The sequence below is a fragment of the Mya arenaria genome, chromosome 11, assembly GCF_026914265.1.
Source record: "Mya arenaria isolate MELC-2E11 chromosome 11, ASM2691426v1".
NCBI classification, from domain to species: domain Eukaryota; kingdom Metazoa; phylum Mollusca; class Bivalvia; order Myida; family Myidae; genus Mya; species Mya arenaria.
Window position 1 is genome coordinate 25425434 of NC_069132.1, and position 22896 is coordinate 25448329.

A 22896-nucleotide genomic window follows, 5' to 3' on the forward strand; every position below is an offset into this window, starting at 1 on the left:
TGTATTTTTCGTTCCTCAAATAAAATATATTACCGATAAAATTGAAAGTTGCCACAAATGTATTAAACAATGGCTAAAGTTTCCATTACACTTCTGACTCACCAAGAATGAACTCAGACATCATTTTTGGTTAAGATAAATATTGGCAATGTATCCTGTGATATTAATGTCCAACATTGCTTTGCACTCTGAACGCGGGAAAATAAATCATTTATGGATAAGCCAGAAACTAACAAAAATGAGAAAAAAAGTTCATCTGTAATGTTTTTATGAAACCTGGCTGATTTCTTTTATGATATTTTATACACTGTCCTTCGTACGACGAGAGCATTATTTAAACACTGAAAGAGTGTTTTTTCCTTTAAGTGGGTAATATTGCTACTTGCACTTGAACGTGTAGCAATCCATACAAGTAAGAGATACTGCTTTTTGGCGAACTATTTGACAACTGTTAATCATGTTTGTAGACGTACTATTTTTTACAACCATTTAATGGATAATTTTGTTGAATTTCTGGGAAGCATTGTTGTTCTTTCCAAAAAGAATACTGTGTGTATATGTATGGGTATGAAATTATGCTTCCGGAGAATAATAATCTCCATATAAGTCTACGAAAATATTTATCCTAATGTTCATGAACAAGCCGGATTTAGCAACAGAGAAGATGCGAAACGTTGCTTGAACGTGTACATGAGTACTACTTTTTGAGAGTACGTAATCAAGGTGTGCGTAGTTTTTGACGAATCAAAATGATGGCTCCTGAGGTGAACTGGTACAGGTTCACGTATACATTACTTAGTATTATTTTTTATTGTTTTTCTACTAGTTTTACAGGGGAAACTCGCATTTAGCACTATATCGGATGTAATAATAATTTCATAAAAGATATATGTCCGCCTACTGGTATACATTTCAATATATCTTACATGGCTTAGAGGGAATTGAAGATGGTCACTGTATTATAAGTTCTGGAACAACTTTTATGTAACCAAGAAAACCATTATAAGTCGCGAAACCACTTTATTTGTACTTATACTGAAACCTATCTCCTAAACAACGTTTATAAACGGATTGGTGAAATAAGATCAAATGGCAAAATGACATAATAATTTGAAGTAAATGCAATATAAAAACAGATAAATGTATCAATTTTTGGTTCCATATTACACGTACACTCGCCTAAAAATACCAAAATTTAAAAAAAGTTAAAAAACGTTATCTGGACGTACGTTTATATTTGATGGTATTGTTTTTACACAATTGCTTCATTTTATGACGTTCGAGTCTTAAAAACGGATAACAACACCTTCGAGAAAACCATGTTTTACTGTGAACCGTAGTCAGATTTAACACCATGAATAAAATAGTGTTTCTTTACTTCTAATTTTCACGAACTAAATAATAATACATCGTGATACAGTCAAATGTTAATGAAGATACATAAGAAATAAAATAGTTTACATAATCATACGTTACTGGTATGATCAACTGGTAAGTGATTTCACCAAAACCTCCAACAAAAACACAATACATAAGTTTATTTAATGTATTAGAAACATTTTACAATATAAAGTATTTTTGTCTTTTTGTGAACGATCTCATTTGTACATGATACATTTGGTTGTGACTCAAAAACTTAAACTGCATATACAACTTTGGAGAAAGTTACAGAATTGCCAGTCATTTATCCTCGTCATTAACACTGTATATATATTTAACTTTCTAATATTTTATAGTGTTTTCTTTCTGATTCAATTCATTTAGTGGAATGATAAACACGATCTATGTCTTGCTTTGCTGTACTGATGCAACTTCAGTGTCATTCAAAGGATTAATGGACCCAAGTTTTTTACGTCTGAACTGGCTTCTTTTTCTGAAATAAACAAATACACTGTTATATAAAGGGTCATCAATATAACTATTTGTGGTTTTCAAGAACAGCTATGTTTAGATCCTATTCCCAAAAGACATACCATTTAAGATAAATAACAATATATTTGTGAAATTAATAAATTTTGTAAACCTCAAATAATTGATATATTACTTATTGTAGCAGTATATTGCCAGTGCCACAATAGTGGCGCCAACAATTGGTCCAACGGCAGCACCAATTATCCATAGTTTCTTGGCTGGCTCCGAATATGGGTCGGCGCATTCTGTTGAAATAAAAGCAGTAGTATTATTTATCATTCACCTATTTATCAATAGAACTACAATATTGAATTTGCCTATAAGGTAACATTATGCCCTTGAAATTTACTAGGAAATAAATTGCATGGTCATCGTAATTGTCAATTACGTAAAACACTAATCTTTTCATGTGAATGGTTAGATTTGATCCTCGAGTCTTTAAACATGGTCATGTAAAATGGGTGTTTGGTTTGTCCCTGTATTAAATGAAATTCTAACTTATAATCGTATACAATTACCTGTACTTGGAGACCAGGATGAGTCTCCGTTATCAACTGTGCACGTTAAACAGTTAGTTGACTGACCCTGCTTGAAACAAATTCCATTTTCCATGCAAAACCCGCTCTGAAAATATATTACCAGATGAAACCATACATTTTTAGCTAATTTTCACAAATCTAAACTGCAGTTATACACATTCTTTATCCACATTGGCACGGTAAATTAATTGTGAATAATCACTATAATTCCATGTGGGACATACGTAGGTAGTTTTATAGAAGTATGTTCAAAATCATTTAAACAATGGAAGATGACTTATTATGTAATAAACCATATCGAATATTCCATGGAAAACGATATGTAACTTATTTATATATTGTAACATGTGTGAACTGTTCAAACTAGAACGATACGACCTGAGTGATATTTACTTCGCATACATATGAACTAAAGAAAATAATGCGTACCTCCTTGGAACATTTGACAACCCCGTTAACAGTCGTGCAACTAACACAAGTAGCGTCATATATAACAAGCAAGTCCTCTTCACTAAAAGCACTACCGTCGTTGCTGACTGATACGTTGTATCCTCTAGCGATCGGCGCATTGACCCCTTCCGTAACGGAACGCCTTTCTCGTGCTTTTGGTAAATTACAACTTATCTCAACAATGGTTTCAATTTCTCCAGGAACAATTAAAGGATCCCGAATAACTACCTCCAGCGCGTGTACCTTAAACGTTTAAAAGTAAAGTAATTGCATTACCCTTTTTGGAAGTTCGAAATGCGTTCATAACTTATAAATCATGACAATGCATGGGATTGGTATTGAGAAGTATTAGTACAAGAAGAACGATGATGATAACATATTTTATCAATTGAACGTAAACCAGCAGCAAAGGAAAAACTGGCGTTAATGTAAAATAGAATATAAACATAATAAAGCGTACTTCGAAAGGCACCAGCTTGCATGAAAGAGTTGACGATTCAATAAAATTTCTGCCGAACACTGATGTTACACCGCATTCTCTCATATTCAAATCGCAAACACCTAAATCCGGTATTCCTTCAATACGTGGTGGTTGCCGTATATCTTGTCCGCAGTCGATATCATAGTATCCATCTTGACAAACGCATTGTCCTGTAATAAATTTTTGGCGTAGACGTATTTTGCAGTAAGTTTAATTTTGACGTGGAGGACTTTCTTTTCTTGTGAATTTCTTAACTGTATAAGCAAGCTGTAGGTACCACATATTCGAAGTTCATTACCAAGGATAACGGGATGGTATTAACCCTTAAAAGCTGCCCCATTTAAACAAGATATTGATTACGTGGTTACGTTCCATCTAATGGCTGTATTCAGTTATGGTCAAAGTAGCTCTGACTCTTGAATAGCTAGCAAAAACCGTCTCGTAGAAATGGTCTGATGTTAAAGTATAGGTATGTAATCCTCTCCAAAAAAAATAATCCATGTTTTGGGATGTTTCTGCCCATCGCATAACATCTTCAATATATTTGTATATTCGTATTCTCAATAAAATATCATAATAAAGTCTGTGTGTCACACTATTTTCAATACAGTATTTAATACGTATCATTGTACATACACTATAAAGCCAATTTGAAATAAATCACATATGCATTGAGAAAGGCGTGAAGTTACCTTTGTCGCATATTCCATGACCATTACAATCACCGGGACAAGCAATGTCTTCTATATCTTTCAATAACTCTGGTGTAAACAAAGCAACATACGGAGATGGAGTCGACTTGGGAGACAGCATCGGTGCAAAAGTGGTGCTGTTTTGAGTTTCTGTTTCATTTAAAGTTTCGTTAAACCAATCACTAGGTGCTGTAGCATTAGCAAGCACATCTGGAGGTATTGGCTGATTGAAACGCACATGTTCTATGCATGTTCCTTTGATTGCTTCCAAGTGAATCTTGGACCATACCGTCGAAGAAGTAATCTAAAATATACATGTATAAATGGTTATCCTTTCATAATAGTTGTGTTGATACGTCTAACTAAAATTAACTAGAAAAAACAAAGGCAAGAAAGGCCCTGTGTATCATCCCATCATATCGTTGGGTTACAAATATCAGTGGCATGGGTCCTCGACGTCTTGTTACTGGCAATGGTGGTGATTCTACATTATCAGTGTTTCTAAATTGCAATCATATACCAATCTAAATAAACCATACTTTCACAAAAGGCTTAACCGATAAAAAAACAGTCCAAAGTAATTTGTGAAAAAGAACTGGCTATACTCCATGTTCACCAATAAGATAAGAATGCCCGTACCTTGATAGCCTTGTCAATAAACAGTCTCAAACAGGGACTTCCATTTTCAACAATGTCTTTTTTGCATTCGAATTTCCATAGGAAAACTATTTGACTTCGGAAACGTTTTTAAATCGCTTTAAAGATATAACACTTAGTTTTCGGCCCTTTCATTGGCAAAACGGAAGTCATATTTGTAATATAAAGTGAAAGCAAGTGATGAGGTATAGGTAAATGATCGTTTTACACTAAACGATCAACTAATGCTTTGTTCAATTATATATAAATGTTCACCAACGAAAAGTACATACCAACGTGTCGGCAACACAACTGTTAATGAAAGACGAAATGTTGAAATCTTTCAGGTTTGAACACATTTGAACAACTGAAGTGTTCATCAATCTGATACATTCTTGTCTTGCAGTGGATTCATTGTACTTGTTTGCTTCTCTCAAAACTATATGGTGGTCTCTCTAAAAACGAAATGTCTATAGTTGTGCCTGCTTTATAAGATTATTTAAGCCTTGTTAAGTTTTACCAATAAGTAACGACAAATCATTTACATTTTTAATACAAGGGTGGATATCGTTTTTTGCCGGATTTTGCAACTAAATTACTACAGAGACTATCAATTTCTGGAAAGTTCAAATCGCGATGGTTGCTGAAAAATCGCTTTGTAAAATGCAGCAATAGGGCAGTATCCACGATAAACACTTTACTAACTTAAATTTCATAATATGTATGTATGTTTCCTGAGATTTAACTGGCACTAAGAACAAATTGATTGTTAAAGGTATGAACAGAGAACTAGGTGATCAATTATGACATCATTCGTGTCTAAACAGAAAGAAAAACAATAAAAAATCTAACATGTTTATGAAAACGAGTTTGCACTTTTATAGTTGTTAAAACGCGTATTTAGAAATATGATAAAATCGAAGCGAAAACCGCACATATACAATAGATGTCTACACGTTTACAAAAACGCTTAAAAGAGTTTAAATTATCGGTATTGTTTTTTATACTGCGTAAGAAAGTAAATCATACCGTTTCGACAGTGCTTGACACACGGCGTGTTTTTGCGCTTCTATATCTGTCAACTGATCTTTTCTTTCTTGCTAAGGTGCATATAGGAAATGTTGACTTCAGACTATCTTCTTCACAAACAGTTGTTGCTTCCTCCTTGCATTTGATTTCCGTTTTATCCAATTGACCAATAATTGCAAACCGCCAGGAGTTTTTGTCGCACTCGCAAAATCTAAACCTATTATCCCATCCATACACTCGATTGTGATTTGCAGTGTTGAACAAATCTTCCGGGGTGTTTGTTAATCTGAAGTGCATTTAAAAAATAGTAAATATGTGTAGCCTTGTAAACGCACATATTAAATTCTCGCAATGGCGAAATCTTACAAGTCTCTCATCATTAAAATTTTCAAGAAATGAATTTAAATACTGTATATGCAACACAGAAAATAAGAACTGTAAGCAACACGTAAAATAAGTCACCTACCAATATCATAACACTGTCAGTTAAACGCATAGCTCAGACAAACACATCATTTTACGTTCTTATAAAAGGGGACCATCCTGGATTATACTAAACGGGCATCTATTTCTTAAAACAAACTTCAACAATCTGGAGGGCTTCGAGCTGACTGAACATGTTAACATGATCTTTGGCCACTGAGAACAGTCATAACCTAAACGGGACCGATAGTCTTGTAATAAATAACAGTTTTAAAAAATATAGTTTGTCGTCTTTAAATGTAGGAATTCCTATCGATCTCCAAGCTTCAAAATAGTATGATATTCATATTCAAATAAACAAAACAGATGGTATTATCAAAACCCTTCATCAATAAAAAAGCATGATAAAACGAAATTATATCAAGCCGGTGTTTATGCCCTTAGGAGCTCTAAGGTACGACATTTACCAAATAATTACTATATTGTGTTGTTGTTTTTTTAAATATATGACAATAATATATACAAAATAAACATTTATTTCACGGAAAATTAAAAATAATTTTCCCGCGTTATAAAAAATGACTGGCTTACTGATACATTTTCTTAAAGGGACTGTGCACCATTGGCATCAAAAAAGGTTTTTTTCTGTAACGAATCTCAAGACAATTATTTAATAAAATGTTTTATTTTTTGATATCATTATTGTAAAAAATATACCAAAATGTAAAAAGAATCGAGTCGGAGACCGGTTTCGTACCGATGTCGCCATAATTGCAGTCCAGTGTTGTATCCACTATGCTACGAAGGCTTATCCAAAATAGTTGGAATAATTAAGCTATATACCTAATTGCGTAATATCACGTGATAACATCGCCAAGCCAATCACGCATAAGGAATGAATTCTACTAGGTAGACATACCTAGTAGTCTTTTTAATGGTAAAGTACGAAAATACTGCGAATGATAAATTATTTGTTAACTATGTGGTATTTCAGTTAGTACGTTTCAATGCATTGTACACATCGATACAAATTTTATGTCAGTTTTCGTCAATTTTCTCTTTTTTTTGCTATTTCATCATACGGAGTACAGCCCCATTAACCCGTTCAATAAAAGAGTATATTATATGCCAACCGGTTTCGAATCCTATGTAATTCAAACATCAGTCAATAAAGAGCAGGGACAATTTGAAGTCAGTTTAACTTACGTATATTTCTGAAGGTCTGTTTGCGAAATGTGGAAAAACTGTGCATAAATTGGTTGTGAATCATGCTGAGGGTCGTCTTTTGGGTTTCCATTGCAATTCCCACAAAGACCGTCCGTTCTGCCGACATCTGGAAGACCGGCATATATGTTTACCTCCATGAATTTTTCCCAGCCATTTGAACCCCTGTTTTGCATCACTGTTATTTTTGTGCCAGTAGGAAGGATTATCTACATGTTCAAAAAATAAGCATATTATTTAAAGTTTCTTATTCGGATCAGTCTAGCCGAATCAAAATGGCACTTGTACACAGTTACATGTATGGGTTCGTGAGATCAAGGGTGCGCTGAAATATATCTTGCAACTTTAACTCACACATTGCAATGGTGCTGTTAATGATTTCAATCATCTCGAAGACAGATTTGATAACACTTGCAGTTAAAAACAAGATGCACACACTTTATAATTATGAAAAATCATTCAAAGCAATGAACTTTGTGAAAGAGACTCGCTGTTTTGGCACCAAAAATATGTTTGCCCGGTTATGCATCTGAAAACATTTTTGTTATAATTATTATACGCTTTGGAATCGAAATTGCAGAAAAAAGTATAAAAAACTAGCTGTAGGGGGAGCAAATCCACACGTAAAACTAGAAATCTGCCACCATATTCACTCGTCCTCAAAGACTCATACTAAACTGACGGATATTTAAACCTGTATTGAATATCTTTGTAAGTAGGGGAGGGCCATTTTCTAATGCTGTCATAACTTGTGGCCCAACCCAATTGTATAATATTGTTTGTCGAAATTTATATCACGTGTATTTTATTTACAATTAGATACAATTAAAATAATAACTTTGTAGCATCATGTGCTTATGTCAATAAACCAATCGTGTTAGAGCCATTCGCTGAATCGCACTACTAACGCAAATATTTTCAACAAACCCGACCCACAATAAGGAATGCTGACAAAGACAAAAAATCATTATAGAAATCAAAATAATAGATAGTTATAAGCAGTTCACCATTCTAATCAGAAAAAAAACATTACCTTATAATCTTTGTTTCCAATCTTTGTTATCTTTCTGTGCAGTACACCATCATCACATTGTTTAAAGTTTACTTCAGGATGTGTCCCATAATTGATAAGAAAAATATCTCTTCCTGCCCTTGCGACAAGAGCCTGTATACAGTATGGGTGTAAAGCAAACGTACTATACGTCGGACATTTGTCCAGCTTTATCTGCACCTAGGGAAATAAATTAAGCTTACACTATCGTAATTAAAGATGGCTAAGTAGATGAATTGTATAAGTATTTTAAACCAGAACTGATTAAATCGAAAGGAATGGTTTAAGTATTGAAGAATGCGTCGAGTCAAACGTTTCGCCCAGTAAGTTGCGAGCTGTAGAAATAAGTCTGTGTTAATTGTCGAGGTAGGTTCGAGCCTTATACCAAGAGCACATTTTCTAACAGCTCAATGTTTTTACCATTATTGTACTTTTCAGAGCTACCAAAAACACGTGATCGAATGCTGACACACAAGAAAGCGAATACTTCTTCTTATTGGTAAGAAACTTTTTTAATTTTAATACATGCATCATACGATATTATTCAACTGATATTATTACAAAAATGAACTTACCTCTGTCCGATACTCAGTATTTCGGTAGAGAAGATACGAGCCTGGTTTATGCAAGTCGTAAGTCCTTCAAAGTATATTTAAAAAAAATGTTCAATAACTTTTATAACCTTTTTCAGCAGATAAGGTTGTATGAACAACATCATTGTGCAATACGTGAACAATTGTGATGTAAACAAACATGTCAGCTAAGCGTAAACTCAGTAGTGGTTTTAAAGGAAGCTCTTATGATAATATGATTCCAGGGTAGACAAGTATAAATAAAACGTGTTTGGAGAGGTTAATATTACTTCTTCCACAAATGTTTTAAAAATATCAAGTGTAAGGGAAAGTGCTGAGAATTTGGCAAGAAGTGGTTTACCAGCCAAGAACACTCGCGAACTTATTAGGGTTGTTACGAAAACACGTTTGTTTGGTCAAAGCTAGCCAAAATGTTTTAATAAAATCATACCATAAGCAAACGAACCTAAATACTTATTAAAGTTTCATACATTTGGCAGATTCAGAAAACGAACATCGTAGGACACTATCGCTGCATTTATCCATACCATGGACTCTTTTGTATACTTACCCACAGTTCAAAGCAAATTATATAGTGATGGGTTTTATTGGAGCGTTGCTAGTACGAGCACAGTTTTTATGGTACAGGGTGAATTAGAGACAGTATTGGAAGTGAGTCATCTTAGTAATGCGTGTGTGGTTGTAGTTGAACTTCAATACATACCAATGTTTTCGTATCAGTAAGTGTAGTACGATCATATAAATGCAATTGATAATACACTACCAAATATATTCGTTTTTATTTAAACACAATTAACGAGAGATTGCAGAGGCAGATGTGGTGATATAAGCGTTCATAACGATAACGAAGAGGTTGCGTATTGTTCGCGAAGGAACATCGTTTTCCGGCATTATATTTAATATTTTGAAATATGATGTTTTTGATTACACTGATATACGCATTTTGTAATGTTTTCCAGACAGTTTAGCGTGCTCGAGCCCATCCGACTTTGCCAAGAGACATAACATGGGCACTTTAAACGCATTGTGTTCATATATGAATGGTGCATACAGAGAAATGCCATTTACTAAAAGCAGCATGAAACAAACTAGTTAATAAAGAATGGTTATTGTTCAACAGCAAAGCATTCGTTTAAACATATTCATTTGGACTATATATAAAATACTTACCAGTCCCTGTCAAACGTTTTGATATGCGGATCAGAATGAGCGGAACAGAGTTTATTGTTCAGCTGAGTTGTGTCATCTATGCTCTCAACCTAAGTGTTATACAAAAAATAGTCACGATTTTAAAACAAAACAATGGGGGAATGAACAGATTTACAGATTAAACAGAATTAAAGATGCCCCAGATTTGCTTGAAATGAATGCTAAAATTAAAAAAAGTGGAAATATCATATGAAAACAAAAACGAATTTGAAAAGTGTGATTGCCTTGCTATGTACTGTAACTAATCTGATGCTTACATCTTAGGCTTTCGGGTTACGAAATAAGATGTTATGTAAACTAGTTTTAATAACAATGACGTTATTTTAATAAAAAAATATGTGTATTTGTCGCTTTACATGAAAGAACTATTAATATTTAATAACGATATGTGAAAACAGCAGATTTCTTTTTTTATTTTGGGTGTTATAAGTTAAATTGTAATTTAGTTTAATATTAAAAATGATAGACACCATATTAAGAAGTTCAGAAATAATATCTAATAAATATGATATAAATACAAAATGATTAATTATTATAAACACTTACTCTGACTGGCTGCAGTCTGTAATTGTTCATTCTGTCATTGCATGCAGTGTGTGCAGAAAGAAATACGACATAATCCATTGAAAGCTTGCTCGATTTCCCTCCTACTACTGATGAAACTGTAATGTTTTTATACGAGCCAACAGCGTCTGAACTCACAAAGCGTGCACCGCAGGTGCTTGGACCACTGTTTGATTGAGTAAGCTTTGAAACTGAACAATGATCTGTCTTCGGTGGTATATAAAGCAAAACTTCCAACGAACAACCTGCCTGCGGGTGTGCAAACGGAACCGTCAGGGTAACTGATATATCGCCAGCAACTGCATCCTTTAATTGCAATCTTCCTTTTGGGTTAACCTTTAAGTATGTAAATAGTTACTATTATTATTATTGTATCATTGAATATGTGAGATATCAAACATGGAAATATTAAAAAAATAAACAACAACCTTGATTGCAGCAACGCAAATCTCAAAGCACAATATACAAAAAAGAACATTAGAGAATTTAGATTAACTAAATTAACATACTAAGTACATATGTTATTGGAATGTGAGCAAATATTAATCTCTGTAGTTTTCATTGTATCATCGTTATACAATTAAATATTATGTTCTTTTGTTCTGGGTTGTCAAGCTGATTGCCATGAATCATTAACTTAGTGGTTATGCTCATGGCTCCGTCAATGGGATCGCTGGACGGATTTTGATTAAAATATTGAGAACGTTTCTGACCAAATCAACCGCCAAATTTCCATTTAGTCATTATCATACAATTATTGTCTATTGACTTTAAATAAAATCTGATATTCACTGGTAGAATATCATATTGACCGAGGTGAATATAGACCATCACATTACTACACGATATAGATAGATAGATAGATTTATTTCAGTAAGGAATGCACATACATGGACATTTAAAATAAACAACATGTATAGTAAATAACATTATACATACATGATATTATCAATAGCCATGACAGGCACACCGAACCAAGGATGACACAAAAAAGAGAAAACTCTCATTTCCATTGTGGTCCTTTGTTTTGGTGGCATGGCATAGGGAGGCATTGCATATTTAAGTAATAATATAGCTGTAATCGAAATTGCACAAATATATTGAAAGTTAGTCTTTATGCATTAAAATAAATATTGCCGTAGTTGTTTCACAGTCACTTTACATAATTTAGTAACATGAAGTTATAGTTTAGAAAGTTATATATAACTATCACATTAAAGTATGAATATGACAGTATGTATTACTTATAAAATGCGAGGTTAAGTTAAAATAGTTCCTTTACTGAAAATCTTTGAATAAATAAATGGAAAAAAAACTTTTTAATAGCATAACTAATTATGCCAAATTATATAAAAAAAGATTCTTTACTAGCAATTTAAAAACAGGTAATTTCTTAGTCTGTGCGATACAAGATGGCAACTTGTTCCATAAGGAAATGCCAGAAAAGAAGAAGGACTATATTTGCAGCGTAGTTAAGGGTAAATAATTCTTACGCTGTAAACCGTCCATATACACCCGAGATTGTTGTTTATGTAAAATGGCCGAGGTTTTCCGATTGCTCGAATTCAAAAGTAATTTGATTCGATATTGTAACCATGCTCACAAAAAACCAAACCTTGTAGATGACTAACATTTTGCTTCGCCGAATGCAGTGCATGTCGATGGGAAACTAAATATTTATAGGTCATCCAATTGGTTGTTAAGCGGTAAGATTATGCATTCTCTTGCCGAACACTTTTTAAAGACACGAAAATTATCTACTCAACACAAGATTAAACTTCTGTAGACATAAATGTTATGAATAATTCTCAGCTAACGTCTCAGATGTAACACAACGAAAACATTGGGAACAATTTGTTTTGAGGCTCACTATTATGACAAAAAAACACCAATTGAAAGACAATGTCACTAAACCTTACTCATGAAATAAATGACTTACCTCAATACCACAAAACAGCGGTGTACTTAATACAGCAGTACTAATGAGTCCAGCAACATCGGCCTTAGCTTTTATAGCACATTGAATCTACAGATAAAAAAGCGATGTTAATATTGGCATGAAATTGATTGTGCATATCATAGAAACTTACGTGACGTCCAGCGCATTATTAAAACACGCGCATTTTAACTATATTGCCATTCGATGGAAATAACAGACACGGTCAGCAAACAGAAGTCCGACAAAGATTACACACCCGATAGTTCAATAGTTCGTACATCATCTGATATCGGACGCTTGTTAACAACAGAAATATAAAGGGAAATCATGTGACGTATGTAAAATTGACCGACACGCAATCAATGTCAGTATGTTCTCGGCTAGGAAATATCAGTTTAAAGTCTAGGGTCCATAGTCAACCAGTGTTTCTTAAAATCCATATTTATCTCTTATGATAACATCGAAGGCGAGAATAATTTTTGATAAAACAAGAACGTCCAAAAGATTTACAATTAATTATTTATTAATTAGGCACATCCGTAGAATTTCCATTAGTTTATAAAAACAAGTGCCAAATTTCCAACTAGTCATTAATTTGTTTTATAAATTTATTGTATAATAGTATCTCTATAGACATTATTTTGCGCAAAAATGTATGCTATATTTTGACGTTATCAACGTTGACGTCATTTGATGTTGACGTCATTTCCTGCTCATTATATACATACAACCTGATAAAGGCCGAATGGCCGAAACGTTGTTACATAAATAAATAATTTGTTTTGGACTTCTTTAATTATCACCATTTTATAAATTGAGGAATTCAGAAGTTGGCGCTTGCGCGCCTGCATTGATATGCATTTCGCGCTGAAAGTTATTTTTCGTTTTCAAACAAAAATCCGGCGCCAGATCGCGCCAGGCTACCCACTTTAAATTTAGAAAACCATAAATAAACCCTAGATATTAAAGGTGTTCAGTGCTAAAACAAAAGAAAACACTTTTTATAATATGAAGATAATATCTAAATATTGGTCATGCAAAACGAAATTTAGTTAAATCGTTAAAAAAATTATACAGATTCAACAAACATGATTAAAGTTTTTTTTTTCTTATAAATTATTTAAAAACAAATTGCTCATTAAAATCCGTACTGAATGACCACTAATGTTATATTCTCACACATTTATTTCACGCATGAAATAAGTGTAGCTATAATCATGCAAGGTTATAATAAACACTGATGAATATATAACATAATAATAAAATAATATATAATTATTACAGGATATATAAAAAACGTCCATGATTTGACGAAAAACAATTATTGTAGACAAAATAAAACCTTATATTGACCTGTCTTTTTATAGACTGGAAACAGTTTATCATATGACGCCATAAAAAACGCTGGGAAAATCACTTCAAAAAGGCCATGCTGACCTGTCCGTTTAAGGACCCGAAATAGCTTAGCATATGACGCCATAATATATCACGCGATATCATGTAATAAAACAGTTATTTACTTAGCTGTAAAAAAATATGCAGTTCATAAGGACCGCAAAATCATTATTGACCTCGGCTATCGCCTCAATCATTAAGGATTTTTGGTAAATATTTGCTAAAATCAATTCTAAATAGCATTACCATTATAATGAATATTAGTGTTGCCTTTTTGTCACACCCTAGGTAAAACCTGGAATTTGAGCAAGTGTTGATCTATCTTGTTGCGTCCCTTCCATTTGTCATAAAATGATGTGGTCCTTGTATATTTTATTATATCCTTTAATTTGCAGTAGAACAGCTTGTAGTTCATCAATTTTGAAAAATATAACTACAATAACTCCCTCGCATGAGCAATGTGTGAAAAGCTTGTACGTAATAAGAACATACCGTGTATCCCATGCGGTATATACCATTTTCTTTTAAATGGTCATCCGTTAATGCAGTTTCTGCGTTGAATTGTTGTCTGTCGATATATTTAATATATTTTGACTGATGAAGTAAGCGAGCTCTGGATAATTTTGATGTAAGCATCCATTCTGTTTTGTACAGCAAAGTACTATCACGGGGGCGAAGGTCACAGAAGTATATGTTTTTGGCGTGCGTTTTTCCAGCTAATTCTGTGCTGGCCTGAATTTTCGGCATAAGATACGATATGTCCGGAGCCGGAATTGCATCTAAAGTAAAATAATTCATACATGACACACTATAGGGAAAGTTAAATGTTTAAAGCCACAATACAATCAATATATGAATATAATGCCACTTACGTGTGTTGCCTGTTTGACTTTCTGAAAAATTCAAAACAATTTTTGTAATCAGGTTGATGTCATATGGAGTTTAAATATTACTGTATATGCGTTTACCAAGTTTACATTAAACTTTTAATAAGACCCGCATAAGGCAGTGGAAAAAGTCTAACTGTTTTAATATTTAACAAAAAATGCATGTAAGCAGTATGCTAGGATATTATGCGGAGATAATGGAGATAATGCGAAACACTACTTGTACGGACACGTTTACGTGTGGGCTGCTTTAGTGCACTAGGTCGTCCAAGTATGTGTACATTGAACAAGTTAAAAATTGCACGTACCATAGCACGAAAAGTTCTAAGTAGCATTTCGCAAATCAATTTAAAGCTTCAACTTTGGCATGTAGACAATTGGTATCACGAAATAGTATACATACGAACACGTGCTGTTCCGCAAGCTCTCAGTTGCCATCTCAAAATACGTACCTATGCAATACGCAGAACATAAGTCAAGCGTTTGAAGATTGAATATGTAGTTTTTTCCACAGCGTTGCACGTCGATTGTTTTCGTTTCACTACAACCGCCTGTTCCGTCATTTTTACAAACAACGGTTGAAACGTCACCGTCTTTAATGGGTTCTATGTAGAAACAGAAACGTTTATATCAACATGATGCCAATAAAGTGTATATAAGGTGTTTAAATTAAAAAAAAGATTGGCTCGGATCGCCGGACAGATTCACATTAAATCATTTACAAGAGCACTGACAACCAAGGTTTTCTATTTAGTCGTTAATTGGTTGTATTAGGTGGGTTATTTAGACGCTCGCGCACACGCGTCTTGTATAGAGGTACTTTCGCGCGCAAAAGCATTTTTATTTGGTTTAAACAAAATTTATTGTATATAAGTACATTTGGCAAATACATAAATTACATACATGATTAGGATTGAGGAGATAGCTTAGAGATAATATATATATACCTCTCACCTTATCTGTCATTTTTGTAAATTCAACAGTGTAATCAACATTTACCAAACTTTAATACAAGGCAATGTAGTTCAAAGGTTGTAATAGTTGCGTCACTTGTAAAATGAAAACAATATGCTTGATGTAATAACGAAAGCAAACATCTGAGGCAGAAAATATATTTTCAGTAACATACTTTTTTAAATTAGCACGAAGGTATTAGAACAGAGTTAAATGAGTGGATTGGAAGAAGGAAGAATGAATAAAGTTAAAGTTTAGACGGGTCATGACCGAATTCATCTATGTTTTGTCTTATAGGCAATTAAATTTGTTTAGAAGAACAAACATGTACTTAAATTTCTATAAGAGTATTCTAAACAATGGTGATGCTCATCTGTGTGAATCGTTTATAAATTATTAATCATTCTAAATTGCCACTTATTGATATGAATGCAAAACAATCAGGCAATTTAAAGCGCCTCGATGTTTGTTACCGCACTACTGTTTGCAAATGAAATTAGCATGCATTGAATAATCATGGTTTCTGCTCCGCCCAAACCCACCAAGTATATTTCGAAGCAAGTGCGACATGTATGGCCAGTCAATCGGCTTAACACGTCAAAGAAACACCGATTGCCGCCATCAGCGACTTGGCTTATTCTTTTACGTATCATGTTGCACTTTCTACTGAATAGGCGTGCGTATCATGCACTGTGTGCATTGGTTTCACTTCAACTGGTCAATTACATTGTAGCATTAAAGAACGCTCGCAAGAACCGCAAAGTTACAAACGAAAGTATTTGAAAAGTTTAAACCGAATTTTCAAAATGTCCGTTGGATCGGTACGAATTAACAAAAACAATACAATAAAAAATATTGCGATCGCCCTTTGTTAAACTGGTTGATCAGCACGTCTAGTTCAGTTTATTTGCAAACAGTAGCACTACATGAGCCATTCAAAATGAGGAAATGAAATCAATGATTTTGAAAAACCAACCTAATGCCAAATTGGCGTATTCTGTATTTACAGAGAGTTTTGCAATAAGGCATGTGTATTGTAATTGCAATAAAAAAATCATATCTGTTAAAACATGTTATTGCAGTGTATTCTGAAATAATCAATAAAAAGTAATTGCAACGGTGACTGTTGTAGGCTTTCAAAGTTGCATATTTCATACTTAACGTGTGCCAATCCGTTGTTGTCCCGCAACCTTTTGTTGATGAGGTAATTATATAATCTCCCATCTTGTACCAATCGTTGGGTAAGTAAAAGTCGCAGATGGGTTGTTCACCAGATTTGGGTGTGTAGCCAATCATTCTTTCAGCTAAGTATGGCAGCTCTGTGAGACTGTCGTAGTTAACACATTGATCATCGGACCTTACTGTTAAATAATAAAAGCAATTTCACTATTGTATATTATAATATTAACAGCAAGCGAGGTTTGTTTTATGGAATACTGAATAATACTCACTTTTCGTTGACTCAAATTAAACATTACACAAATAACTGCTTACATAAATTATGATAGAACATATAACGAAAAGTAAATTATGTACAGTCGAGGATTAAATAAACGTTCTACAAAAAGAAGCGTTTAAACAGCGTTCTACAAAAAAATCTAGCAAACAAGCGTTCTAGAATTCGGAACACCTTGGCTATTATCCATCGAAAACAACTGCGGATGTATGCCGGTTCATGAGTAGAAATAGTTCGTATAAGCTTAAATAATAATATTAATTAAGTGTAGTGTTTTAACGTGGGCTTTGTATTGTTAAATTTGAATTAATTGCAAGTCAAATTTATTATTGCAATTTTTTTTTATTCCAAGAGTAAAATCATTGAGTTTAACTGCGTAATTAAAATTACTACGCGAACTACTTGCAGCGAAGTTAAATGTAAAGATAACTTACATTGCAACCGTTCATATACAATCGAGGTTGTTTTCGGTGGAAATTGCCGATGTGTACCGAATGCGTTCTAGGGAACAGGCGAATATAGAATGTGTATTTTCACAACTTTCGTTGCAATAACAACCACATCATTTGTCAAGAATTTAGCGCGCACATTTTCCGCATGGTTCGCATACCAAAGTTCAAGATTCGTAAACATAGCTTTCATACTTAAGATATTGCTGGGTCCAGTTTTTCCGGACGGACATATGGACGCAGCGCCAATTTTACCTAAGGTCTATGCTTTGAACACGATTGGAAGAGGACCACTAGGCCATTTGAACTGTAAATAATTTTGGAAGAGGTCCACTTGAACATTTTTTTCTATATCGATCACATCCGTTCTGAAGCAATTTCAATAAATCAATAATTGTTCTTTTTTGTTGTTGTTATTTCTGTTGTTATCATAGCAACCTAAGTTATCCTTTGGTTTGAAGACCTTTAGCAACGTTTGTTAGATAGTGAATACAAGAATATTTCCGTTAGTTTTTTATGAGAATTGGCGTTATTGTTATCGTTGAAATGCCGTTTAAAGCAAATTGTTGGCGTCGACGCTCGTCGGTAAATTTTATAAATATATAGGGGATATTATGATAGGACGCTTTTCTGGTGACCTGTATCACGTCGAGTTCGGTGTGTAAACACGTATCCGCCGAGACCACAATCACCACCACAACCACCACCACCATCATCAACATCATCATCATCATCATCATTATCATGAAAATCATCATCAGGAAACTCATCATTATCAGTATCATCAGCAGCAGAAGCAGCATGCAACACGGGAAAAAAATGGAAATGGAAACGACCAAAACGCATGTACAAGTACATTTTGATGGCAATCTTCTGACAAAAAATATTATAGCAAACACGTTTTATCAGATCAATTATGATCATGTATTATTATGTATTATTATGTATTATTGTAATCATTAATGTAATTGTAATCAAAGTAATTGATATTTATGTAAATGTTATAAGAACAATGTTAATATTCTCCGTCGCTGCTGTCCGAGCTGACTGGGTCATAAAACAGCGATACTGCATCATAAATCGGACTGAATCGGATAGAGAGAATGAAGTATTTTTCTGGACAACGCCAATAACATTGTCTACACTTACAAATTATCGTTAACAATGAGGGTCTGATTTGTTTTTTGGAGTCCGGATTCACAGGGCATCTAAATGATGCCCAGCAATTAAACTTAATGGCCAGCCTCGGCGGGCCACTGCTGCCATTTCCCTATGATTGTGCCCTGATCGGAGACAAAATGTATCCAAATAGGGACTCTATAGCAACTCAACTCCATACACGAGGACACAACTGAACAACCGTAACGGGATAGAGAAAAAAGTGTTTAAATTTAATGCAATAGTGAGCAAGTGCAGGTAACGGTTGAACATTCAATAGATGAACTGAAGTGCTATAAAGCTGTGTCATCTGCAGTTTGCCGTCAACAACGACACTTCCTTCCACGAGTAGTTAAACTATCAAGCGGGTTAGTTCGTCGGAGGAAGTTGCTCGGTTTTGTGTTTTGAGAAGCTTCATTGCGGGCCGCTGCAGCGGACCGCTATATTTAATACGTGGTGAGTAAAAGGTTTATGGAGACTTAAAAACTTGGTTGAAAATATACGTCTCTTTTTCCTAAAAAATCAAGTACTTTTGAGCTGAAAATGTAGACACAGTCAATTTTTTCCCTTTAATACACGAGTTGTCGTTCTAACCATAATGATTGTCTCGTCATTAAATAAACGGTGTTACTTTTGACACTTATAAAGTAGACACATTTTTTTTTACAGAGTTGTCTTTCGTACTTTTTTTGGAACGTTTCTAGGCACGTACTAAAGTGCTGACGAGTTAGCTGACGATAAAGAAATAGAGTAGAGTTTCTGACCAATTGCTGACCATATAGACAAAGACGGAAAAAAAATAAGTTTTGAAATTAAAGATATTTTAAGACTTATTTTGTTTAATTTATTTTATATACTCCTGAAAGTGTACGTAAAGACGGATGTTTGTGTATTTTTATTGAAAATGGCAGCTCATTGAAATGAATTAAGTATTTTTATTTTTTTTGCTTGTTTGGTGAAAAGATGAGAAGATATCACGGATTAAATTACTTTTTTATGTGTTTCATTTACAATTGTTTGAAACAATTATTTTAATTGTAAATGTAGTTTTAAATGTTAGCCTCACAACTTGTGGAAAACTATCTGCACTACATCAAAGAACGATCAAAAGAATGTTGTTTGCCAATCCATTATTGATCATTTTAAATGAAATAGATTTCTCTTTAATCTGTGGAAAACAAGGCAAACTGTTGCAAATGAAATGTTCATATGATGTAAAAAAATAAAGCATGAATCATTAATGTCGAAATGTGTAATCTTTTCATTTTTATTTATTATTTGTTCATTAACTTGTATAGTCCATTACGCCTCAACACATATTTGTATTATGTGATGAGAGTAAATAAAAACTGAAACTCAAAGGCGTGTTGTCACATTTCATACAAAGCCCCTCGGGGTGTTGAATAGTTGTATGGTCATTACATTTCATGGTCCAGTGCATACAGATGACCAATTACTGCCTCTTTCAGAATTTAATGACCAATTTCTTAGGATTGGGATTTTTACAACTAGATTTAGGAATTGGGTTTATATTACTTCTGGACCAAAGCTTCGGTATTATTCCAGTTTGAAAACCAATGTATGCTTTAGGGAAACTCGATACTGCCGTATTGATAAGTTACTGACCAATTCCCCAGCTGACCAATGTAACATATGTGAAAACTTGACTCTGATGCATTGTAAAGTTAGTGTCAATTTACAAAGTGATTTAACTAATTTGTTATTGAAACTTATTTTCAATATAAGTAACTAAACGCCCGAGAATTGTTACTGAATATAAAAATGGGTACCAATATAAAAAAGTATTGTTACAGCTGTGCTTGTGCAAGAACTGTAACTTTGGTTTGCCTTATTTATGTCATTTCCCGAGTAAGCAAGAGCCATATTGATTTAGTGCTGTCTGTCTGTCACAAAACTTTGTCCCCTGTAAAACTTATAGTTGTACTGAAACCTGGAAGAAGAGTTTAATATAAGCTGTAGTTTATGCATAGACTAATGTTTTACCAAAATAGGTCTCTTTTAATTCCTTCATAGCCTTAACTCGACATCAGCCATCACCAACTTCAAAATATTTACATGGTTGATCTGTTTGTGGGCCCGCTGTGATACTTTGTATCACAGTTTTTCTTGTTATCTCTTGATGCAACTGTGAATCGATATACTACTGTTAATTTTGATACGTCCCCCGTATTTTGTTCATAGTTCGGTGTTCGTGTTCAGTGTTCAGAGTTCGTCTGAAAGGTCTATTTCTTAATTTCTGAAACGCATATTCAATAGAATCGTGTTTTCTTGTGTGTGTTTTTTGTTCATATTACAAATTATAAGTTTCAGGATAGTGGGTTAAAACATTTTTTTGGGAAGCTAAGCACAAGAAGAGTAAAAATTGGTTCGATATTCAAAACATCGTTTTAAATTAACCTGCAAAATTTTCTAACTATCGTCGAACCAGTCCGTTATTCCTCATTTTAAATTATGTTCCATTTGTTAAGTTTATCTAGTAAGTATGAAACATTCACATTGACCATGACTAAATAACATTCAGAGAGTCAAATCTCATGTTACTAAATTTGTGTCTGGTATGACGAAGCGATCTATCTGGAGAAAAAAGTGTTTCATGATCAACCCACATAATCACAGATGCATTCAAACGCACACATGTCCAGCTAAGTAGCGCAAATGGTAAAACAAACACTTTAAACACATACAGTGTCTTTTTTAGTAACTAGCGGATTCAGCGGGCGGATGGTGGGCGGGGGGGGGGGGGGCGCACACGGCGCTGCCCTCCCTCTTAAATCGTCCAAGTTTACTTTTATGTAAAAAAATGAGAGAAAAAGTAATAAAATACAAACGGTGTGCCAAAATAAAAGCTAAATTTTTTGATGTACGTCGTAACAAAAAAAAGTAATTGTACTGTTTTAATGTACGTGAAGTTAGCGGCCTACCGGCGTGAAGTTTGCGGCCTAGCGGCGTGAAGTTAGTGGTCTTACAGCCTGGCGGCCTTGCCAAAATGCAAAACAAATGTGTCGGAGACCGGGTTCGAACCCGTGTCGCCAGAATTGGCGTCGTATCCACTGAGCTACGACGGCTTACTCTAATTGGGTACTATAATTAAGTTATACACCTACCTCGGTAATATCACGTGATAACACCGACTAGCTCATCACGGATAAGGAATGAATTATACCTAGTAGACATACCCAGTAATCTTTTTTAATGAAAAAAATACGAAATAACTACTAAACTTAAATAAATTGTAAACTATGTGGTACTTCAGTTAGTAAGTTTCAATGCATTGTACACATCGATGCCAAATGTCAGTTTTCGACAATTTCCTTTTTTTCGCTATTTCATCATACGGAGTACAGCCCCTTTAAGTGTGCGGCCTGGCGGCCTAGCGATTTCAAAACAATGCTCAACATTTATGATTACGAAATGTATCAAAGTTATATTCTTGATAAGAAATTTTATGTAATTTCAATATAATCATTTGGAGTGACTGCCATTAGCTTTTATTGTATCGTTATATTTTTATTGATATTGATATGGTAAATTCGTGTACAATTTATCATTAAAAATTACTCAAAAATAATTGTGTTTCGTCTAACTGATTGTAATGTAAAGCTACAGTGAGTATAATATAAAACATAGTTCTAAATTGTATAATATTTTATGAAATATCTATAAACAATTATAAGTGTGTACCTGCTTTTATGACCAAACAGCCCATGAGAATAAAGAATTGGACGTTGTATTCCATGGTTGTGGGAACAAGTTGTTACCGCTGAACTGCTCGGCTCTTAATAAATGCACTTCAGAAAATTTTGTTCTTCCTGGTTTCTTTTGCTTCAAAACATGA

The 22896-nt window shown here is 33.9% G+C and overlaps 1 protein-coding gene across 1 annotated transcript; it reads right to left on the reverse strand.

Annotated features, from left to right (window-relative positions):
- Positions 1–1307: 1307 nt before the first annotated feature.
- On the reverse strand, positions 1308–22839 carry LOC128207535 (uncharacterized). The gene is made up of 19 exons (XM_052910513.1): positions 22743–22839; positions 17135–17338; positions 15476–15628; positions 15009–15029; positions 14629–14915; positions 12742–12828; positions 10785–11138; positions 10200–10288; positions 9012–9075; positions 8419–8616; positions 7368–7594; positions 5739–6024; positions 5003–5164; positions 4074–4377; positions 3361–3551; positions 2880–3143; positions 2430–2535; positions 2045–2156; positions 1308–1873 (listed from the first exon to the last, which is right to left on the reverse strand). The coding sequence occupies exons 1-19, from the start codon at positions 22795–22797 to the stop codon at positions 1783–1785; spliced, it is 3255 nt and encodes a 1084-aa protein (XP_052766473.1). The 5' UTR covers positions 22798–22839; the 3' UTR covers positions 1308–1782.
- Between the last annotated feature and the right edge of the window lie 57 nt (positions 22840–22896).

Bases quoted from the DNA above. Each gene is read 5' to 3' on its own strand.
- LOC128207535 (XM_052910513.1), bottom strand. From the start codon at position 22,797: ATGGAATACAACGTCCAATTCTTTATTCTCATGGGCTGTTTGGTCATA. The intron at 10,289-10,784 runs GTAAGTGTTTAT...TATAACACTTAG, and splicing joins ACAGACTGCAGCCAGTCAGA to GTTGAGAGCATAGATGACAC. The intron at 2,157-2,429 runs GTAATTGTATAC...TTATTTCAACAG, and splicing joins ATCCTGGTCTCCAAGTACAG to AATGCGCCGACCCATATTCG.